General features: G+C 48.0%; 1 protein-coding gene across 3 annotated transcripts in view; it reads right to left on the bottom strand.

Annotated features, from left to right (window-relative positions):
* Vipr1 (vasoactive intestinal peptide receptor 1) overlaps nucleotides 1-1102 on the bottom strand; it is a 32526-nt gene extending 31424 nt beyond the window's left edge. For 2 of the 3 annotated variants that reach the window (XM_036194284.1, XM_036194285.1), the window contains exon 1: nucleotides 642-1102. In XM_036194284.1, the coding sequence (XP_036050177.1) occupies nucleotides 642-719 (78 nt within the window). In that variant the 5' untranslated portion in view covers nucleotides 720-1102. The remainder of the gene's footprint in view (nucleotides 1-641) is intronic. The other variant, XM_036194287.1, reaches the window with a different exon arrangement.
* Nucleotides 1103-22713: the final 21611 nt, after the last annotated feature.

Raw genomic sequence — 22713 nt, 5'->3', positions numbered from 1 at the left:
CACACACATATCGGTATGGTGAGGAAGCAGAAGTCAAAGGCAGAGCAAGGTCCCCTGCTTTTCGCAGCACACCTATCCCTACCACCAACTCTGACCTTTCTCTGCCCACCACCATCCTATAGTTAGAGGAGATAGGGCACAGGAAGGCGAGTCCTGACACCCATAAGTTCCCAAAGAACCCTTCCCAAGCCATAGGTATAAACACTGCATCTGTTGCTGGCGGGTCTTCATCCCACAAGTTCACAAAATGCCTAGCGACGCTTTCAGACCTTCATAGTCTCCTTCCCACCTCAGTCTACCAAACCTCCCATCTCACCTGATCCTGCTCCCACGGCTCTCCTTCCCCATGCACCCCTACAGGCACTCCTCAAAAAGCAAGTCTAGAGCTCCCTCTCGCCCTCAACCTCTCCACTGCTGCCTAGGATCGCCTCGAGGTGAGCGCTCTGGGCTGCGCTAGGAGGGCCCGGTGCCATCGAGCTCCCACGCCTCTGAGCTAGATCCGGCCCCGGGTGGAGAGAGAAGATGAGAACCGCGCTCCCGCTGCTCTCCCCCACCCCGCCCCAATGGCCGGATGGCCCCAGATCCACCGCCCCCCGCAGCTCCCTCATCCCGGGGATCTGGGTGGAGGGGCGCATACCCACCGCTGGTCCGAGGGCGCAGGCGAAGGCTCCTGCCAGCACGCAGAGCCAGCGGGCAGGCGGTGCGCTCGAAGGGCGCATGGTTCGCCCTGAGCCCGCCGCAGGCGCCGGGGCAGCTGCGAGGTCTGGGGCGGGTGCAGCACGGCAGAGTGGCGCGGGCCGGCGGCCCGGGCGCTAAGAGGAGCAGCTCAGGGCCCGGGAAGGGCGGCGGGGGCTCGTCTGACGGGCGGCGGGGTTACCCAATGGCGCGGCGGTGGCGGGGCCTCGGCTCAGGTAGAGGGCGGAGCCTGGGCGCCCCGGGGCGTGAGCGCGGAGTCCCGCTAGTGGTGTGCGTCGTCGGCAGTTGCAGCTAGCTAGCCTCGTCCTAGCGGCTCCGTTGCGGGACTCCGCCCAGCGTTCCCTGCGCCCGCACCTTCTCTCCTTACCCAGGCCGCGCCCTCGGTCCCCGGCAGCGTGCTCCTACGGTCGTCTGCTCCAGGGGGTGGGGGTGGAGGGGAGCGGCCGCCTCCCTGGTTCCCACGCCGGCGCGCAGGGACGAGGAGGAACGCAGCTTTCCGGGGCTTCAGCCTGGGTTCCTACGGGGTCCGGTGGATCACGCTGCTGCAGCCTTCTGTGACAAGGGACAAGCCGAGGGGAGCTCAGCCGGAATCTGGGAGCCCTGACTCGGGGTTCCTCCAGGCCGCTCTAGGGCCAGGCAGGGCGTCGTAGCCCTTCACGGGGTGCACTCAGACGGTGGACTCTATCGGCCCGCGCAGATCGCTAGGGACGCGAAGTCACTGTTCCAGCGCCCTGGCGTGGGGGACAGAAGCTTGTACCTGTTCGCGGGCCCAGACTGCCCACAGACCCTTCCTTCTGGAGTCTGAGGTCCCCAGGAACTAGGACCAGGGTGTCAATGTCCCGCGCTGAATCTGATGTGAGGCTGCGCTCCCGCCTACGCTTGTCTTTAGGGCTCGGTTATTCTGCGCTAGCGTGGAGCGCGGGGTCACCGTCTCAGAGCTCCCTGCGCGCAACTTATGAGGGAACCAGTGAAAATGGCTGCCTGGTCTCCTTGCCGAGAGCTCGGGTGGTCACAGTGAGAAGGTGTTGTGGGGGGCTGATGGCTCGAGGGGATAGAAAGAGGGAGGAGGGACGGAGTTGGGTGCAGAGATGGAGAGAGCCGCGTGTCCCTGCGCGCGAAGTGGGGTGTGCAATCCCCTTGAAGGAGGTCTGTCTCCAGGCGCTTTCTGGCCAGCAGGGAATTTCCCGAAGACGCTCTTCCCAACCTGCAACGTGGGAAACTAGAGCTGTGGGCGTGGCCTTAAGGTCGGTTACTGAAAAGTCTGGAAGCGACCCCTGGTCTTCCTCCATTTCTGCAGGCTGGGTGGAGCCTTCTACCCTCCCTCCTCCCCTCCTCCTCTACATCAGTCCACCGTACCTCCCTTGCTCTCTCCCCCTACTTTATTAGTCTGTGATTCTGAGCCAGGCCTCTTTTACACACCAGGGCACAGAGGTAAGAGGATACAGGAGGCGCTCCCTGCAGTTTCTGCTTCCTTATAGAGAACGGGCTAGCTGGACACAGGCCTTCCTCCAGATGCCGGGATGTCAAAGGAGCGAGCTGTTCAGCAGTTGCCTTCCAACGCTTCAGCATGGGCACCGTGAGCTCAGGAATCAGGGGTTTACCTCTCTTTGTGGCCCTCGATACCCTCCTCTCAGGCCTTAGGCCCCTCATGGGGCAGCGGGGTCTTATCAGCTCTTGAGGTGGTGTCCTCAAGTCCTGGATGTGAATGTTAAACCTGTGGGCTTTGGCTCTCAACCCTGCCCACCCCCACATGTCACCGATACGGTCGCAGAATGCTGATTTCCCGTCAGCAAATGGGGCATGGTGGCACATGTCTGTGATCCCAGCTCTCTGGAGGATTGCAGTGGATTTCAGGCCAGTCTGGGCAAAATGTTGCAATACTTCACATTATGAGCCTGTTAGCATTTTCTTGCTCTCTGTGGACAGGATCTTGAGGGGCTTTAGGGTGCATGGAGGGGAGTGGGGACTGGAGGGTGGAAGGGAGGGGCACCAGTGGCGCTGAGCTACCCTGCCCACACTGACGCTGGAGGCTGGTGCCAGGCTGCAGCTGAGAGGGCAGGAGAGATCTCCTGCCTGGTGTCTTCCCAGCACACCCCGGAAAGAGAAAGGTGGCTCAGGGTAATAGTTTTCAATTCCTGACGTGAAAGCCACTCTTGGTTCTTTCTGGATTGTTCCCTGGGGGGTCCATCCTTCCTTACCATTGAGGGACACAGACACATTCAGAAATAAAAGGAGCAGCAAAACAGGAAGCAGGCCTTTAACACGCAACTTAGGCTACACCCACCACATGCCAACCCCTGGCTCTCAAATCCCGTGTCCTGAGACACTGGGAAGTCAACCATGGGCTTAGTCTTGGGGAGCCCTGTGGAATCTGAGGAGGGCACCTGCTATCTACCAAGGCCACAGGAAAGGCTTCACGGGGAAAGGGTGTCAGAGGTAGAGGCAGATGGACTTCCTAAGGTTGAGGAGCAGACGCCTGAGGCTGAGGGAGCAGGCACCCGTGGTGGTGGGTGTAGTTACCTTCCCCACCATGTCCTGAGGAGGAGACCCTGTATGCCTGCCTTTGCTTCACTAATCTACATTGGAACAGTTGCACAAGAGTCTGAACCAGGGTCTGTTCCCATTCCTGAAGTTCTTCTTGCTAGGCGGATCTGTTCTGGATCCCTGAAACCTGTTCCCAGATTTTGGCTCAGCCCCTCACCTCCCTTCTAGTTGCCAGAATCACAGGGGTGCAGCAGATTCAGGCGGTGGGGGAGAAGGGAGACAGTCACTTGCCATTCCCCGTGACAAGCTCAGCAGAGAGAATCTACAGTTACTCATCTGAGCCTGTCTGGCTTCCAGCCTGATGCATCCCTGTGGCGTGTGCCACCCCCGCCTCCCCCGGGCCTGCAGCCACCTCTCAGGATGCTTTAGTCTCAGTGCCTTGTGTTGTGGCTGATGAATCAACGGTAAGGAGGTTCCAGTGAATGGTAAGGGCAGCTGTGAAACATGGAGTGTCCTTGACCTGCATGGTGGGAGCTAAGTCAAGGCCTGGGCAGCCACTGCTCCAGGGCTCACCAGCAGATCCACCCACTTTGCCATCTGGATGTAGACAACCTTACCTTCCCTGAGCTTCCAAGCAGCTGTTCCCACCTCTTCAGCACCACTTCTTTGGGGGCTAGACCTTTCTGAGTGCCAGAGCATTTCAACTCCATGTATATCTTACAGGAGGGCAGGGAGGGCTGAGCAGATGTTCGAAGGGTATTCCTTGTGTGTCTTCTGTAACAGCATGGATATCCATTCATTCACTCATCTCTCTCTATGTATCATGTCTGGCTGTGATGAGACAAGGCTTGCCACTGACAGAAACACGGATTGTGCCTTCTGAGGACCCTAGCGTTGCTTGAGCCGAGGATGGGGGTCTTGAAGAGGCCCTGCAACCCCACCTGGAAGCAAAGCTCATGGAACTTGGTGTGGGGGAAGCCTTGTAGTGACTGGTGGGTGCGTCAGTGAAGCCTGAGGCCCAGTTCTGAAGGCTGGGCTCTGGGGAGGGCTGGTACCATCAGGTGTATCACTTCAGGTGGTCCAGGGAGCAATACTGAGATGGATGTTGGAGAATGGAAGTTTATTGAACGCAGGGTTCCTTGTGAATGGTAAAGGGGAGGAGAGCAGGGTGAGATCTTCAGGCTGTGCTACCAAGATGAAACTCAAAGACTTCCTCTCCACTCCCTCTCACACACAGGGTCTCATGTAGCCCAGGCTGGCCTTGAACTTGCTACATAGCTGAGGATGCCTTTGGACTTCTGATCCTTTTCATCCATGTTCTGAGTGCTGTTGTTATGGGCAGGCCTGGATTATGAGTGCTGGTTTTATGGGCAGACCTGGATTATGAGTAGTGGGAACTGAACCCAGAGCATTGAGCATCCTGGGTAAGCACACTACTCACTAAGCCCTACAGGTTCTTCCTTGAGGAAGGCCCAAGCGATGTGCCTGTATGTCCACAGAGAGAAAACTGAGCCATGGAAAGTGGCGGCAGGAAGTAGGAGAGCTTCAGTTCTACTCCAAAGGACTGAGGAAGAGGCTCAGGCCCTATGTGAACAGAGGGACGGCTTGAGAACTCCTTTCTCCAAACTCAGGAGTTAGCAGTTCCTCCTCTAGACTCTCTAGACTCCTTCACCATGAACCTCAGCAGGGGTCTGCAGAGGGACTGCTGACTCCTGAGCCTCGAATGTGCACACACAGACATATGTGTCGACCTGCAGTGTTCATTAGGGTGACTATCACTGTGAGGAAACACCATGATCTGGGGTTGGGACAGGGTGCACAGGACAATAGGCGGTACCAGATTGTCTCTCAGCTCATTTCCCACTCCAGGAGAGCTCAGAGTCACACACACACACACACACACACACACACACACACACACACACACAGCCTTTCCCATCCCTGTGTTCCTATGAACTATTGTACAGGTGACCTTGGGCAGAGAGTCTGGAAGGGGGTGGGACAAAACACACATGGAGTTTCAGCAACATAATTAATGTCGCCAGAAATTACTAAGTGTTAAAATTGTGTAGCTGTCCACTGGGGAAGTGGAAACTCCCATTAATTCCCAAACAATCAGGAGGAGGGGGAAGAGGAGAGAAAGGATGAGGAGGAAGAAGAGGAGGGGAGGGGAGGAGGAAGCAGGGAGAAGAGGAGGAAAAGGAGGTAGAACATAGCAGATGAGGAGAAAAAGAAGCAGAGTGACCCAACAGTCCATTATTGGAGGGTTAAACCTAGACTACACCATCTATAGAAGCATCATATCAGAGATTAAGGATAGTTTTGAGTTTTAATCAGCATAAACAATGTGAATGAATGAAAATTTAAGATGGAAAACAATTTTAAGAAGCACAAAGACTTTATTAGATGGGGCTCTGGGGGGAACGGAACCAATAAAATTTGAATATTATTTTTGTGTGAATATATTTTATAAGAGGTGATTGATTATTAGAATGGCTTACACTGCAGGGGCTGGGCAACCTAACAATGGCAGTCTGCAAGCTTAGAGGTTAAGAACTGTAGCTCCTCATTCCAGAGGATGAATGTCTCAGCAGTCCCAGTCCAGTGTTGAAAGTCCAAAAGCTCCCTGGAGAACCACTACTCTTGAGAAGAGGTTGGAAGGCCAAAGAAGCTGGAATCTGACATCAGGGAGGAGGGAGAGAGTCGCAGTAGACACACTTGCTCAGGGACACTGCCTGCTCCTCAGAACTCTGAGCTGCCTGTTCCAAAATGCAGAGGTTCCCTCTCTCCTGATGTCAGTCCTTCCTAGAAATGCCCTCACAAACATATCCAGAGGTGTATCTCCTAGGTGACTGACAATCAAAATTAACCATTGTAAGAAAAATTCATATTGTTAGAACATTCAGTCTATCAAGTAGGTAATTGACCCTAACCATCTAAATAGCATCAAAATATATAAAATGGCTGTACAAACTGTCAATCTATAATTATGGTGGAAAGACCTGGAAATCTTCACTCAGCAGACTATTCAGCAAACCAGAATAAGTGACCAAAGTCACATCCACAGGTCAAGTTACATCTATCTAAAATACGTTGTTGGCAACTAAGGCAGGAGGCAGAACTAACATGCATCAGTTACTAAGGAAGAATTTAAACCTCAGCATAATGCTAACTAACTCTTACAGACACATAGATATGTAGCAAGGTATAAAAAGTGTCCTAACTATGCAAAGATGTGTTGCATTTGTTTAACTATGTGAAGATGTGTTGCTGTTCACCTGCCTGCCTAAAGCACTTGATTGGTCTAATAAACAGCTGAATGACCAATAGTGAGGAGGAGGTGTAAGTGGGACTTCTGGGCCGGGAGAATATGTAGGAGAAAGAATTTAGGCTGGGGGAAGAAAGAAAAAGTACCAAGGAGATGCAGGGGCCAGACAGACAGACACAGAGGAAGCAGGAAAGTAGGACATACAGAAGGAAAGAAAGGTAAGAAACCTTGAGGCAAAATGTAGATGAACAGAAATAGGTTAAATTAAGTTACACAAGTTAGTGGAACAAGCCAAAGCTAAGGCCGAGCATTCGTAAGTCTCCGTGTCTTTATATGGGAATTGGTTGGTGGCCCAAAGAAAATTCCAGCTACATCCCAGAATAGTAAACACCCAAGTCATGTGAAGAATGGATGCATTAGGTTTCAATTGCTGGGTAAGACAGGACAGGAATGCAGCAGCTTGCAACGATACCCACTGATTCTCCTAAATTGTCTATAGTCAGAGGTCCACATGCTGGGTCATCTGCTGAAACCAGCCAAGGTGTCAGCCGGAGTTGTTTTACAGAACTGGGGTCTTTTCCCAAGGTAATCCAAGCTGTTGGCAGAACTCCATTATCTGCTACTGTATGACTCTCTTTTAAAAAGATCTGTTTTATTATTAATTACATGTAGTTTGTGTGTGGGGGTGGGGTGGGGTATGTGCACATGAGTACAGGTGTCCATGGAAGTCAGAAGGGCCAGATTCCCCTGAATCTGGAGTTACAGGCAGTTGTAATTTGCCTGAGGTGGGTGCTGAGAACTAACCTCTATCTTTCATAGGAGCAGTAACCACTGACCCATCTCTCCAGCCCTTGACTCCCTTTATTTGATAGCCACTGGTTGGGTTCATTATGAGGTTCTGGGGACTGACCTCAGGTCCTAGCCCCATGACCTGCTCCATAGATGTTTACTTCATTTGTTGGGTTGCTCTTTGAGTCAAGGTCTCTATAGCCCAGGCTGGCCTTAAACTCCTAATCATTCTGTCTGAACTTAGTGCTGGATTGCAGATGTAGTCCATAATGTTTGTTTGTTTGTTTGTTTGTTTAAATCAGGCTAGCAAGAGAACTACTACAGCTTTAAACCTCTCTGCCTCTCATCCTAGGACCTCTGTAAAACAGGCTCACTTGGAGCTGGAGATGTAGCTTAATCCTGACTAGCATGCATGATGCCCTAGCTTTGATGCCCACCACATAAGCCTGGTGTGGCAGGGCAGGCCTGCAATCCCTGCACGTGGCAGGTGGTGGAAGCAAGAGAATCAGGACTTCAAGGTAAATAGAGAATTCGTTGCCTGCCTGGGTTTCATGAGAATCCCATTTCCACCCTCCCTCCCCCCAAATCAACAAAACCAAGAAAAATCTCACCTGATGAGGTCAGGACACCCATGCCCAAAGGGAGAAGATCACACAGGGCAGGGTGTGGTGGGCAGGAATCTTGATGTCACCTGAGAACTCTGCCCACCGCAACAAGAATCGTTTAGTTCACAACTAAAACACTAGGAACAGATAAGAAACGACAAATTAAACACAAAGAAAGAGGGAAGGAATTAATAAAGATCAAACAATGAAAGTGATGAAAAACGGAAAATATCAAATGAACGCACTTTCCTCTTGAACAGAGAGGTTATTGAGTCTGAGACAGTCAGAGCCAAAGCCAATGAGCACAGGGCATAGTTCCAGGAAGAGAGGGTGTGTTAACAGAATGCTGCTATCACTCAAATGTCTAGGTGAAATGGACAGGTTTTTAAAGACAGGGTTTCTCTGTAGCTCTCGCTGTCCCAGAATTCACAAAGATCCGCCTGCCTCTACTTCCCAAGTGCTGGAATTAAAGGTGTGTGCCACCACCGGCTGCATAGATAATTCTTATCAAACCAAATTCCAGAGCAGCAAAGAGCCTGCAGCATTTCCTTACATATTCTGCAAGGCGCTATAATGTTTATGTCAAAGCAGGAAGCCAGGGATGGAGCAGGCCTCCAGTCCCAGTACTTGGGAAGCTGTGGCAGGAAGGTGGCCAGTTTAAAGCCAGCCTAGGCTATCTAGCAAGACTGTCTCAAACAGAAAGAAAAAGTGTAGTTCCACCCACGCAAGCCTTACAGCCCGAGTTTAATTCCCAAAAAACCTGCAGTGGAGGAGAGAACGGACCCCCCAAAGTTGTTTTCTGACCTCTATGTGGCTTGGTATGCACTGGCCTGTGCCCCACCCTCAACACACACACATACACAGGCACACAAGCACACACACACACACACCCCAATAAAGTTGAGGAAGACACCAACCTCTATGCTCATGCTCATACATGTGTATGTGCACACATGAAGACACACACACACACACACACACACACACAACACACACACACACACACACACACACACACACACACACACATATCACCAGCTATGGAATAAGGGTTTACAAAATCAGCCCTAGAGAGGTTTCAGATTCATACTGACAAGTCAGTGGCCACTTGTGGCTTCCAGTACTGAGGTGGGCTCTGAGATGTGCCAGACCTGTGGTTTGAAGACTGGCAGCCAGCAAAACCCTTGGATATGATGGGAGAGCCCTCAGTCTCCCTCCTGTCTTTCCTTCATGTGGGGGAGTGCTGCTTCACAGAGTGAGTCTGAGAACAGGGCTTGTCATCATTTTCTAGCATTCAAGTTCATTTTGACTTCATCTTCTCATTACATTACAAAAAATCCCCAACTTCAGCCTTCTTGGTCCTTGGGTGGTTTGCACCGGGGAAACCCTTCCATGGCTGGTGCCAAGACCTGTGTTAGCCAAGCAGTAAGGTCCTAGCAGGAGCAGAGGCTGGCACTCTGGGCCTGAGAACCAGCGGGAGGTTGAGAGCTAGTGTCCTGTGTACCCTGCTGCTGACTTCTGAGACAGAGGCAGGAAGCAAGTCCAGGCTGCTCAAGGGAGGCACTCTGGGGATCACAGAGAAGTCCCCCACTACTCTTGGGTTCCTAGGCTTGGCACTCCAAACAAATGCCTGGTCAGGAAGTGTCCTGAGCCACTTCTGCCTTTTCCAGCCAGTCTTCTGCTGTGGTAGCAGACTGTCTATCCAAACAGGAACCATCACCTGGCGTTGCCAAGCTGGGTCCTGTGAGCCACCCTCCCTGACTCCCCTTAGGCTGTTCTGAAAGGGTACTACCCCCAGCAAGCGGGGAGCAGATTCAGGGGGCTTGGAGTGGTGGGGCTCAGAGGACTCACACCGGAGGTTCCTGGCAACCTAGCTGTTGGGTGGGGCTACCTGTCCAGGGCTGGCAGCTAGGCCTGGAGATGGTGGGAGGCAGGGAAAGAGAGATGAGGAAGTGGTGACTGGGAGGAAGAGGGTGAACAGAGGATGGAAACTTGGGGGTGGGGAAGAAGGGACAGGCATCAGGGAGGGAAGAGGAAGCTGGGTGCTGAAGCAAAAGGAGATGACTTCTCTGTCCCCTCCTTTCCACTCTGTCCTGCCCAGGTTGCCTTTATCTCCCTTATCTGCACCTCTACTTTCCATGAACCTTTGGCTTCTCCCTGGTGCCCCAGTTTGCAATCGCAAGACTGGGTTGAGTATTCATATTGGTGTATGTGGTGTGTGTGTGTGTGTGTGTGTGTGTGTGTGTGTGTGTGTGTATGTGGTGTGTGTGTGTGTGTGTGTGTGTGTGTGGTGTGTGTGTATGTGGTGTGTGTGTGTGTGTGTGTGTGTGTGGTGTGTGTGTGTGTGTGTGTATGTGGTGTGTGTGTGTATGTGGTGTGTGTGTGTGTGTGTATGTGGTGTGTGTGTGTATGTGGTGTGTGTGTGTATGTGTGTGTGTGGTGTGTGTGTGTCTGTGTGTGTGTGTGTGTGGTGTGTGTGTGTGTTTGTGCACGCGCGTGCACACGCGCAGAACCAAGGCTGCAGTAGTCACTTCATGCGACATGAGACTTCCAGCAACTTGAGTGAGCCAGAAGCACCTCATACTCATGACACATTTGGCTTTGAAGCACTGTTTGGTCACTGTAATGTTGGACACATGACTTTAATCCACTGCAGTCCACTCTGTGACCTATGTGGGGCCAAGGCTCACCATTTAAGGAGCTCTGAAGAATGAGAGCACCAAGCTGCCCCAAAGGCTGTGATTCCTTCATAACTTTGGATCTATAGTCAGTTTTTAATTTTTAATTCTCCTTCCCTGCTTTACAATGCTTTTTAAAAGATGGATTGTTTGTTTAAATAAGCCTCACACTTTAGACAGAGCCCTACCTCTTTCTGATTGTGCCTCTTACAAATTCTCTTCATCTTATGCACCAACCGCCAGTGGTCAGAAGTTGGCTGCCTGCCTCTCTCTGCTGTTATTTAACATCTTTCTTTTTTGTTGTTATAGTTTTCAAGACAAGATTTCTCTGTGTAGCCCTGGCTGTCCTGGCACTTGCTCTGTAGACCAGGCTGGCTTCAAACTCACAGAGCTCTGCCTGCCTCTGCCTTGGTATGCAGCTTTAACATCTTTCTTTCAGACTAATTCTCTTAAAACACCAGTGATGCCTTGACTCTCAGAGGATTGCAGCCCCTGAGTGTTCGGGTCCTAACCTCTCCTTTTCTCCTCTCTGTCTTCTGTCCCCTCCAGCCACTCAGGCCTCCTGCTGTTCTTAGAACCTTTTCCTGGAATCTCCTCTAGTTTGAAAGCTCCAGGGATTCCCCTGTTCCCTTCTCTCCCCTCCATGTTCAAAGCCATAAACTGCTCCTTCTCCCACCCCAGTTCCTAAGCCCCCTCCTATTCAGATACCCCACCCCCTGCTCTTACCAGCTTCAAAGATGCCATCTACTTATTTGTGATCCCTAACCAGAACATCTGTCATTTCATCCCATTCCCGGAACATAAGCTTCAAGAGGGTAGGAATTCAAGGCTATATAACCTGAGTTCCTGGATTGCTGTATTAACCTGGGCTAGTCATGTTTATGGAATAAACACTGAATTTTCGTGGGACCCTTTATCTGCAGGTCTCTAAAGTTGCCCCAGTTCAGGGGACTCCTCCTGCCCAGCCCCTCCTTCTGGGCATCAGCGTTCTTTCTTACCTGGGTCCTGAGGTCGGGGAATGGGGAGGGAGCTCATATTCTCACCCTAATTTAGCTCTCACAGGTCCTTCGGAAGGACACCTCCTGCTTCAGGGGAGAAGGCCCTGTGAGGTTCTGAGCAGGGATCCTTGTCAGCCACACCTCTAGGCAGACTGAGAGGTCTCCACTGGGGATGACAGGCCCAGAGTGGCTTTCAGTAAGGGCGGAGAAGCATGGAAAGGTTGGCTTGGGAGTTTTTCTCAGCTTTTCTCTCTCTGACTGGCCGTGACCAAGCCTCTCTCATGATTGTAGGCTAATCCCCAGGTCCAATCTCAGGCCTCCACCCAGCTACCCAGGACTCTGAGTTCACTTTTGACCCCAGCCTGACCCTTGACCTGATTACAGGCTCAATTAGATGGATCCCTGCTCCTGACAGTGATCCTTTCAGTCCTCATCCACCCATGATCCCAGAACCACACCTGACGATGATCCTCTACCCACCCTGACCTCTGACTCCCACACTCTGACTGCAGCCCAGCCTACATGCCTGACATGGGATCTGAGGGGTTCAGCTTGTTCCTGGCAGGCAGCAGCTGAGTCTGAGCCCACCTTGCCTAGAGGGAGCTAATGCCTCCAGACAGAAAGTCCCCAGGGCACCTAGGGGCAATTCTTACTGCCTTCTCTCTAGCTATCCATCCTGCCCCTGAGGCTCCAACCAAGCGGGCACTGCCAACCTGGTAATGGCCCTGTAGGCCAGATGCCAGGGGAGGGAGAAACTAGCCAAACCAGCCCGCACCTCTGTTTGCACAGGTCTTGGTAAAAATAGCCTCATCTACGCACACTTCTGTCATTTCCTCCCTGACCTGGATGGTGCCCCAGGCCCAAGACACTTGCCAGCTGTTCCTTCCCTGAGGCTTGTTTTAGCCTGGAACAGGACAGGGCCCAGAGGGACAGGCCAGTGACCTCTCCCAGGGTTAATCAGAACCACTCTACCAAGACCTTGGTCTCAGGTGTCTAGTTCTCAGAAAATTAATTCCTGTTGTTTTGGCCGCTCTCTTTGTGGCCCTTCTTCATACTAACCCTAGAAACTCATGGTGATGACCGGTTCAGGTGACATCCAAGGGGTAGTTCGCCCTGAGACAGGAGCACCCTGAGAGAGAGACGGGAGCACCCTGAGAGAGAGACGGGAGCATCCTGAGAGAGACGGGAGCACCCTAAAAGAGACAGGGGCACCCTGAGAGAGAGACGGGAGCACCCTGAGAGACAGGAGCCCCCTGAGACAGGAGCACCCTCAAAGAGACAGGAGCACCCTGAGACAGGAGCACCCTGGGTCCTCAGCATCCCAGCAGGAGTCTCCCTGCTGGCTCAGTAATAAAGAAACAAGGTTTTTCTTTTACATAAGGTGCTTGTTGGCGTCTACCACATGCAGACATGTGGCTGAAACCGCATTCCAACAAGTGCACTATCTAAAACTACCCTGTATGTCCTCCAGGGACATGAGTCCCCCAGGCAAACAGACAGAGGCCACACTGTGGGTATTAGGCTGACTTCTTCACAATGGACATGTGGACACTAACATCCCCTGCTAAGCTCAAGTTTTTTCATTTTCTTCTTCTGTGTTTGTGTTCATATCTTTACATGTATGGTTGCAATGGCATGTGGAGGCCCGAGGTGGGCGCTGTAAAGGTTCTTTCACCATATTCTTTGAGGCAGGGTTTCTCAAACAAACCTGGTCCCTGATACAGCTCACTGCCTTGCTCAGGAGACATGCTGTCTGCCTTCCAAGCCTAGGATTACAGGCAGGCCACTATGCCCACTAGGGATTTACGTGACTTCTGGGTATTGGAACTCAGGGTTTTGGTTTTTTGTTTGTTTGTTTACAAATCAGGCACTTGAACTGCTGAGCTGCCTCCCCAGCCTGTGCTCCTTAACTGACTTGGGGTGACAGGCTGGTTACCTTTGTCATTGTTCCTCAACTTGTCGAAGCCGCACCTCGATCTGCTCTTTCATGGTCACATGGGTTCCCTATGCAGCTCATAGCTGTGACCAGCCTCTTCCTATCTCTGCCTGAATCATTGTAATAAATCATGGTTGTCTGCCTCTGTGGACCTAGGTGACTTGGCCAGCAGTGTCAGCTGGGGACCTCCCTTGTCCCACTCTGCAGGTGGATGGCAGGGTGGTGGTCCTCTGCAGGCCTGGCTGGGTGGAGGATCCATTTCTAAGGTGGCTCACTCATGTGGCTGTGGAGAAGGTCTCAGTTCCCACACCACAGTGTGGGAGGAGGCACCACAGGGTGTGAATGCCAGGAGACTCTTGTCCCCATGGCCCAAGGGGCCCACTGCTACTTCTGCTTTTCAATCAGGAGGAAGAGGTCAAGGAAAAGAAGAGGACATGCCTTTTCCTAGGAACAAGATGGCTTGAAAGTTCACAGTGACCTCTTTTCACGTCTCACTTGCTGTGAGCACTCACAACGGCCGTGTGTAGCTGAAACCACAGCTTGTAAATGCAGCCTTGTAAGGAACTTCAAATCTCTTGCCTGAAGAAGTCATAGGCCTGACAGCAAAGCCACTGCTGTTTCACTAATAGATACGCTTGCCCATCAAGTTGCCTTCCCATCACCCATGCTCACGCCTATGCTCACGCCTATGCTCACGCCCGTGGGTTGGTGTTCTGATCCCCTACGCTCACACCCCTGGGTTGGTGAGCTGTCAGCTTTGGTCAGAGAAACTTGGTTCCAATGGGCAGCAGTTCCTGGAAGGACACATAACTGGTCAAACTGCTGAGAATTAGTGACTAGTGACTGCTAGGCCATAAACAGGATAGACGTGTTTATCACCCCTTCAAGGCTCAGGAAACACTGGTGGAAAGAATGCCAGAGCTGGAGGGAGGCGTTTTGCGGAGCACTATCTTCTGGCATGGCATAGCTGTTGTGCTCTTTTTTTTTTTTTTTTTGAGATAGGTTTTCTCTGTGTAACAGCCCTGGCTATCCTGGAACTCACACTTTAGACCAGGCTGGCCTTAGACTCACAGAGATCCACCTGCCTCTGCCTCCTGAGTGCTGGAATTAAAGGTATGTGCCACCACTGCCTGGCACTGTTGTACTTTTGGAGTCATAAGGTTGTGACTATCTAAACAAGATTGGGCCTGTTAACATTCCCTCTTGGATTAAGACTGGGCTCCTAAGGCCCTGCTCCTCCCTAGGAGTTATAGGCAATTAATGTTTGCTGGGAAAGATGTTTTCTTTAGCAGTATAGCCACTGGTAAGTTGCCCACACTCCTGTTTGGGTTTCTCTGAGGGCAGAAGTTGGGACCAAGGACTAGAGTCCTTTACTTGGTGATGAGCATTAGAGGACTGGAGGAGTGAAGCATGGAGAGCACTGTGGAGTCTCTGCCTGGGGAAGCCGCAGCAAGGGCTTTGGGAACCTCAGATCCAGGGCTCCCATCTAGAAACATTCTCTCTACACTTTCTGGATAAATGGAGAACATCACGTAATCTTGCAACAGGACCCCAAAAGAATGTACATGTGTCCCACACTCTGTATCTGTCACAGCAGGAGGGCCCCAAAGTGTCCGCTGTGCCATTGAAGAATCAAGGGTCAGACTGGCTGCTACCTGGCATCTCTGACATAGAGTTGACCAGCTCTTCTCCACCTGCACAGACATCCAGGTATGTCAGCTACTGACTTTCTGGAGCAGGTACCATAAATTTACTTTATTGGATGCCAAAGATCAATTTTGCACCATTTGCCAGCCTGAAGGACAACCAACATGGTTGCTCCCCCAAATTGCCACTTCTGAGCTCCCCTGGGAGACTGAGAGGTGCTGTGTGGTCTCACCAGACCTAATCCAGAGAGAGGGCACAGCTGGTACCCACCAAGCTCTCCCTTCTACTACCCCACGCCAGCAGCCCTTCTGCTCAACTGAATGCTGGGCGGAGAGGAAATATACAAAAATTGAAACCATATATAAACACACGTGTGTGTGTGTGTGTGTGTGTGTGTGTGTGTGTGTGTGTGTGAGAGAGAGAGAGAGAGAGAGAGAGAGAGAGAGAGAGAGAGAGAGAATACAAAGTGGAATAAAGTCTTTTTCTAGGCTGTCTACCTAGACTTGCCCCAAACACTAGCCGCCTCTGAGTGAGGTAGGATGTGTCTCCTTCCCTTTCCAGGAAGGGGTTGTCTGTCCATGGAGAAGTTTGACCTCTTCACAGCCTTGGATCTTCTGAAGCATAGGGATTCATGTTAGAATTTATCTATTACCTCTGCTGTCCAGAATCAAGCTTAGGGGTTCACACACGGCGGCAAGTGCCCTATCACTGAGCTGCATCTCCAGCCCAGCATATTTTAAATGCACAACACAACAAATATAAAGGATAACAATGAGTTGAAAGATAGCTATCAAAACAAAATAAAACATAGCTAACAAAAACATTAAAAACAGGAGCTGGAGAGTTAGCTCAGCAGTTAAGAGCACTGGATGCTCTTGCAGAGGACTCCCATTCAATTCCTAGTAACTACATGGTAGCTCATTTGCAATTCTAGTTCCAGGGGATCTGATGCCTTCTTCTGGCCTCCATGGGCACTGGGAAACAAAGTGGTGCACAGACATGCATGCAGGCAAAACACTCATATGTAAAATATACAAGTTTTTTAAACTAAAAAATAATTAAAATTAAAATTTGGTCATAGCAATGCTTGGGGAGTCCCACACCCCAAAGTGGCTTCTTAAGAAGGGTGGGGACCAAATTTGAGTCTGGGCTAAGCCCATGAGCACAGGGGGCAGCTCACACAGTCACTTCATCTGAAACTGCAAACCTAGGGTGGAGCTGTCCTGAGCCTGGGCAAGGGCTATTGATGCATTCATTTTTCAAAACCTGCACAGCTTCAGCAGAGTCTGAAGAGACGGCATAGGGACTGGCTCCAACTCTGGGTAAGGCCCACAATAGGTAGAGTTCCACAACCCACAGAGAAAGCTGCAAACCCAGGCGGAGGCCCTCACTGACAAAAGACAGTATTTGAACCACAAAGGAAGACTTGCAATAGAGCCTCAGGCCTGAAATACCAGTCTCATGGGAGGAAATGACTCCTCAGCCTTACACGAAGATTGTAAAAACCACTACTGAAAGGAAAAGAGGACTTGAATTTAAAAATACAAAGTAAAAAAGAAAAACTCAACTAACTAACTTCAGATGTGCAAGTCTCAGAACGGAAATATAAACAGCATGAATAGCCAAGACCTATTCCTCCATCGACAACAATCCCCTAGCATGGAGGTTTGAATAGGAATGGCCACCATGGACTCGGGTGTTTGAATGCTTGGACCATAGGATTGGCACTGTTGGGAGGTGTGGCCTTGTTGGAGGAAGTGTGTCACTGTGGGGGTGGGTTTGGAAGTCTCGTATGCTCAAGCTAGGCCCAGTGTAGGACATAGTTTATTTCCTGTTGCCTTAGGATCAACATATAGAACTCTCCAGCACCATGTCTGCCTGCATGCTGCCATGTCCCATCATGATGATAATGGACTAAACCTCTGAAACTGTAAGCCAGCCTCAATTAAATATTTTCCTTTATATTAATGTTTCCGTGGTCATGGTGTTTCTTCACAGCAATAGAAACCCTAACTAAGACACCTAATAACCACACCTAGTGAAAATGACCTGGAAAACTGTCAAAGAATTCAAAGACTGATTATCAGCATGGTCAAGGAACTCAAAGAAGACAAATATGCTTTAAGAGAATGAAAAAGAGAAGAGTAATGAAATAAGGCTATCAATCCAAGATATAAAAATAGAATTCAACAAAGACATAGACTTTAAGAAAATCCAAACTGAAATGATGGTGGAAATGAAAAATTCAACAAGACAAATAAAAACTTTGGTGGAAAGCCCCACCAACAGAATGGGTCATGCAAATACAGAACCCGGGGTGGAAATGGAGCACTCAGTAAAGGTGAATGATCAATCTTAAATATATTCAAAACGTACATTTACAGAAATATGAACAGAAAGGGGAGAACTCTGGAATACCAGGAAAAGCTTTGGCTTATGAACATAGAGTAACAGAAGAATGCCACAGCAAAGGCAATGAGACTGACTCTTTCCAATAAAATTGTAGAAGAAAATTTCCCAAAACTAGAGAAAAAGTTGTCTGTCTAGGTATAAGAGGCCTATGATAACACCAATTAGAAAAGATCAGAAAAGAAACCCTCCATGACATAGTCAAACATTAAAACCACAGAATAAAGAAAGGGTATTTAAGTCCCAGGGAGGAGGGCTGGAGAAATGGTTCATGAGTAACAGTTCTGGCTGCTCTTGTAGAAGACTGGGGATTAACTCCCAGCACCCTCAAGGTGTACGCAACTGTCTGTAACACTAGTTCCAGGGGATCCCACACCTTGTTTTCCAAGGTCTCAACACAGAATATCTGTAGACCAACTCCACGTTCTGGCAGGTCCTCAACCCTCTTGGCTCAACAGCAACCAACCCTGGCAGGAGAAGGGTCTATAACCGGGGTCTTGAGGACTGAGAAGGCAGAGCCACCCTGGGTCAGATCTCAGAGATAAGATCTTAGCCCTGGGTCCACCATCCTCATGAAACACCCTAGTAAAATGTAAAGGGTTCCGATATTTGAGTGAGAAATGCCATTTTATTCAGCATTTTCTCCTACATGACAGGCAATGACAGAGCAGAGGTCATCAGCCAGAGCTGTGACTCTGTCACCAGTGGAGGTCTCCAACAGCTTTCCTCATTATCATTGGTGACGGCGCCTCGGGGTCACTTGCTGTCACCACTCCAGAAGCACCCCTGTTGTACAGGGGTTCAGACAGAGCCAAACACACACTGTAATGAGCACGAGCACGCTGTGCCACAGACATCCACAGTCACCTCTTTCACTCCACAGCGTCAGAATTTAGTGAATAACAGTAAATGCACAAACTATGTTGATTTCATTGGCTGAAACTGACCAAGTAGTCCAGATGTCCCTCGATGGCAGGCCACTGGCAATCACCTTTTATTCCCATCTTAATTGCTGATATGAACTCTTATATCACACCTTAGCACAGCCGTGTGTGTGTACAGGCTGCAAAATAGCACAGACAGGTTAAAGAGGCCTTGTGGAGGCAGTATAGTGATATTTTATTTGTATTGAAATGTGATTTTATTTGTATGTCAATAAAGTTGCCTTGAGGTCAGAGCAAGCCAGAGCAGAAGCTGAGCAGTAGTGGGGCACGCCTTTAATCCCAGCACTTGGGAGGCAGAGCTAGGAGGATCTCTGTGTGTTCAAGGACACAGCCAGCATGGCAGACACACACCTTTAATCTCAACCATAGAAGACCTGGAGGTCTGTACAAACAGGCAGTGACGAGGAGGTCATGTGGCTGGGTTTACAACCAATGAGAAAACAGAACAGAAAGTCTTTAAATAGACAGGACGCACAGAAGTAGGTCTCTTGCGGAGAGGAAGGACAGCAGAAGCAGTGAAGGGTAAGGTTTTCTGCTCTTGCTCTGACCTCGTGGTTTTTAACTCTGCAATCGGTTCTGTGTTTCTTATTTAACAAGCCGGTTACATCTACATTTGGCGCCCAACGTGGCAAGAATTCACTATTTATTCAATTACAAGATACAATCAGGGAAAGGAGTCATCCTTTATATATAACTCACATCCAATCCCATACTGGTCTGCCAGGCCCTCTAGCACAAGGTAATGATGAGATTGATAAATTATTGATAGGAAATGTGCTGGAGGCCTCAGAATTTCATAAGAAACATCATGTCAATAGTAAAGGTTTAAAAAAGGATTTTTCCATAACCTGGCAACAAGCCAAGGAAATGGTAAAGAAATGTCCTACTTGTTCCTTCTACAATCAGACACCATTACCAGCAGGATGTAACCCAAAGGGTACTCAGAGGAATGAAATCTGGCAGATGGATGTGTTTCACTTTGCAGAATTTGGAAAATTGAAATATGTACACCATACTATCGATACTTATTCATGATTTCAATGGGCAGCTGCTTTGAGTTCTGAAAAAGCTGATTCTGTAATCACTCATTTGCTAGAAGTTATGCCCATCATGGGTATACCTGCGCAAATTAAAACTGACAATGCTACAGCATATGTCTCTATTAAAATGAAACAGTTTTTTGCTTATTATAATATAAAGCATATTACAGGTATACCACATAATCCTACAGGCCAAGCAGTTATAGAAAGATCTAACAGAACTCTAAAGGACATGATAAATAAAAAGAAAGGGGTAACAAAAACCCCCAGAAATAGACTGCACAATGCTCTATTAACTTTGAATTTTCTCAATGCTAATGAGAAAGGAACAACAGCTGCAGAGAGACATTGGTTAATAGAAAAAACAACAGAATTAAATCAGCCTATATACTTCAAGGATGTGCTGACCTCAGAATGGAAACCAGGGTATGTGTTACGTGGGGTACGAGGTTTTGCTTTTGTTTCTGCAGGAGAAGATAAGCTGTGGGTACCATCAAAACTGATAAAGGTTCGATTTGAACAAGAGAGATCTCTTAATTAGAGGAGGTGATAGTTCATCAACCAACATGACCATCCAGTTTAAACTCACTTATGCCATCAATACATGCCTTTTCATTTAATCAGATGTAACTTGCCAAAAGGGGACCTCCCCAAAATTAGTCTTGGGGAAGGGTTTTTGTTTTTATCTTTTAGGAGAATGAAGGCTAAGGAGTCTGAAGAACACTGGACAAATGAGATAACTGAAGAAAAAGGACAAATCATCTGTCCCAGGAAAAAGAGTAAAATGGCCTATTGGTATATCATCTACAAAATTTCATAAATCTTTCTAAATGTTTGTTTCTGCTCTTCTCTAAAAAATTAATACTCTTAGTCTTCTTGTAGTCCTAGTTCAATTAAAGCTTCAAGCTGATTTTGGAGTTGGAGAATGGCTCTCTCCTCCTTTAAACTCCAGCATGTTGTTAAAAGGAAAATGAAAACTCCCTGTATCATACCAGAAGAAAGAGCCATCTTCTGACATGGGACAGGAGAAAAACCAAATTAATTAAGGGACTATTATTCTATTACTAATCTCAATTCTTTGATTCTATTCTGATTCTTTAAATTTTTCTTAAAGTATGAATTTTATATCAAAATTTACAAGATATATATATATATATATATATATATATATATATAACTTTGTTAAGATAATAATGGTCGTATAGAGTACTAATTAATTCTAGAGAAAAGGCTTCAATTAGCTGCCTATACATGTCTTTGTGTTCGAGTCTCTTTTCAGTTTTCTGCAGGAAATCACGGCCAGGCCTAACTTCAACTGAAATCTCCAGGAAGAAGGTGGGGCCCCACAATGACAATTCCATGTGGAAAATAATATCACTAAGCTGACAAACATCATCTACAGATCAGCTTTGGACTACAAAGTGCTTAGAGCAATTCTGAGATGGCTAGCTGAGATGATCCAGTTTCAAAGACTACTTGAATAAGGACTTGAGATAAACCCTGAACTTTGGCATTATGGATAACAAAGAATATAGTTACCTTTCCTAGAATTTGTCAATTAACCCAAAATTTTTCTTTTCAGAATAAAGATAACTTCGCCCATACCCAGCAGGAAGCAATTTTAAGAATTCGACGCCCACATTCCCAAAGGGGTGGTGTGGGGTGGGTGGTTTTTTGGTCTTTTTATGGGTATTGGGTCTGGGATAGTTTTCATTGTTTAGGAGGGTTGGTTACAAGTTGTTGTTAAGGGTTAGGAAAAGGGCTAGGCAAAAGGTGCTTGTTTAAAAAAAAAAGAAAAAGAAAAAAGAAAAAGACAATTACTAGTTTTAAATACTTTACATTCATTTGGATTGTTTTATATTGTATACAAATTATTATTGAGATTGAGATTGTTAGAATATACCATACACGTATTTCTAATCTTGTTCGAGATATTGTATTTATACCATTCATTTAACAATGTAATACAATTTGCTAATCCTTGAATGTTAGTATTACCAACTATTAGGATATATAGAAATGAAAATTAGTGGTTAGACATTACAATTGAACTTGTAGTCATATTAGGTGAGTTTTCAAGATCAAACAGATATACTTTAGATAGATAGGTCATCTTCAAACCCTTTAGAGATGTACAGAATATGGCATTTAAAATGTTTTAATAACTTAAGAATTTTTCTTTTTTGCTATGACTATGAGACATGTCGGTTCCTGGCAGTACCAATCTACTGCAGAGAAAATATGGGCATTGAAGAAACTGCATATGGAGTTAATTTTCATTATGGCAAAAGTTAGCCACTGGACAACAAAGTATCCTCTAATCAACTGCTGACAAACAGGACAGACAGGACATTAAACCAAGAACTACCAATTCTTGCCAAAACAAGTGTGGTTGTGGCTTTAACAAAAGGCATCTTCTGAAGCCAGGACAATATGGCACCATCCCTGAAGTGAGTGACCTTTGCAATCTGTAAAAGGTACCGTGCCCTTTTCTTCGAAGGCAGCTGAACAGGGAGTGGGCCAATGGCTTCTGATGTGCAATGGAACAGCAGATGAAACAGTTATTCTTGAAGAATAACTAAGCTCACCCCTCTCAATAGTAGACTGGCATTTAATAGAGGGATGTGGAGAAGAATGGGATGCTGAGATGAAGCCACATATACACAGCCAAGAAAAATGGACAGCTGAATTGAAAAGACATCAATAATTTCCAGAATTTAAAATCCTGAATCATGACATGACACTAATGGAATTCAGGTGTTTCTGGTACATGGACTGCTCTCACCAAATGTGAGGTCAAACTGTTGACCTTGTATACATCCTAGTTCACAAAAGAGTCTGTCAGATATGCTAAGCCTATAGGCTGAAGATGATGCCCCAACACTGGGGAGAAACCTCAGGTGACTGTCCAGGCAGCTGGCTGTTTCTGTCAACTCACATTTTTTTTTTTTTTGGAAGCTGCTTGCATGCACTTCTTGTTTTTATTTTTTATTAGGTAGTATTATTTCCTTCTTGGGTCTCTGAGGGAGTTGAAGATCAGTTAGTTATAGTTATAATTATCTTTGTTAAGGATTTCAGAAAAACTCACTAAGAGCTGTAAGTGTATAAATTTGAAAGACGTTATAAGACAGTTCCGTTAGCTATATAAGTTAGGATAAAAAGTGAATCAGGTACATTCTGGACTTACCAAAACAGGATAGATAATGGAATTATTTTCTC

This window comes from Onychomys torridus, chromosome 7 (genome assembly GCF_903995425.1).
Source record: "Onychomys torridus chromosome 7, mOncTor1.1, whole genome shotgun sequence".
NCBI classification, from domain to species: Eukaryota; Metazoa; Chordata; class Mammalia; order Rodentia; family Cricetidae; genus Onychomys; species Onychomys torridus.
This window is presented reverse-complemented; position numbering and strand designations above follow the sequence as displayed.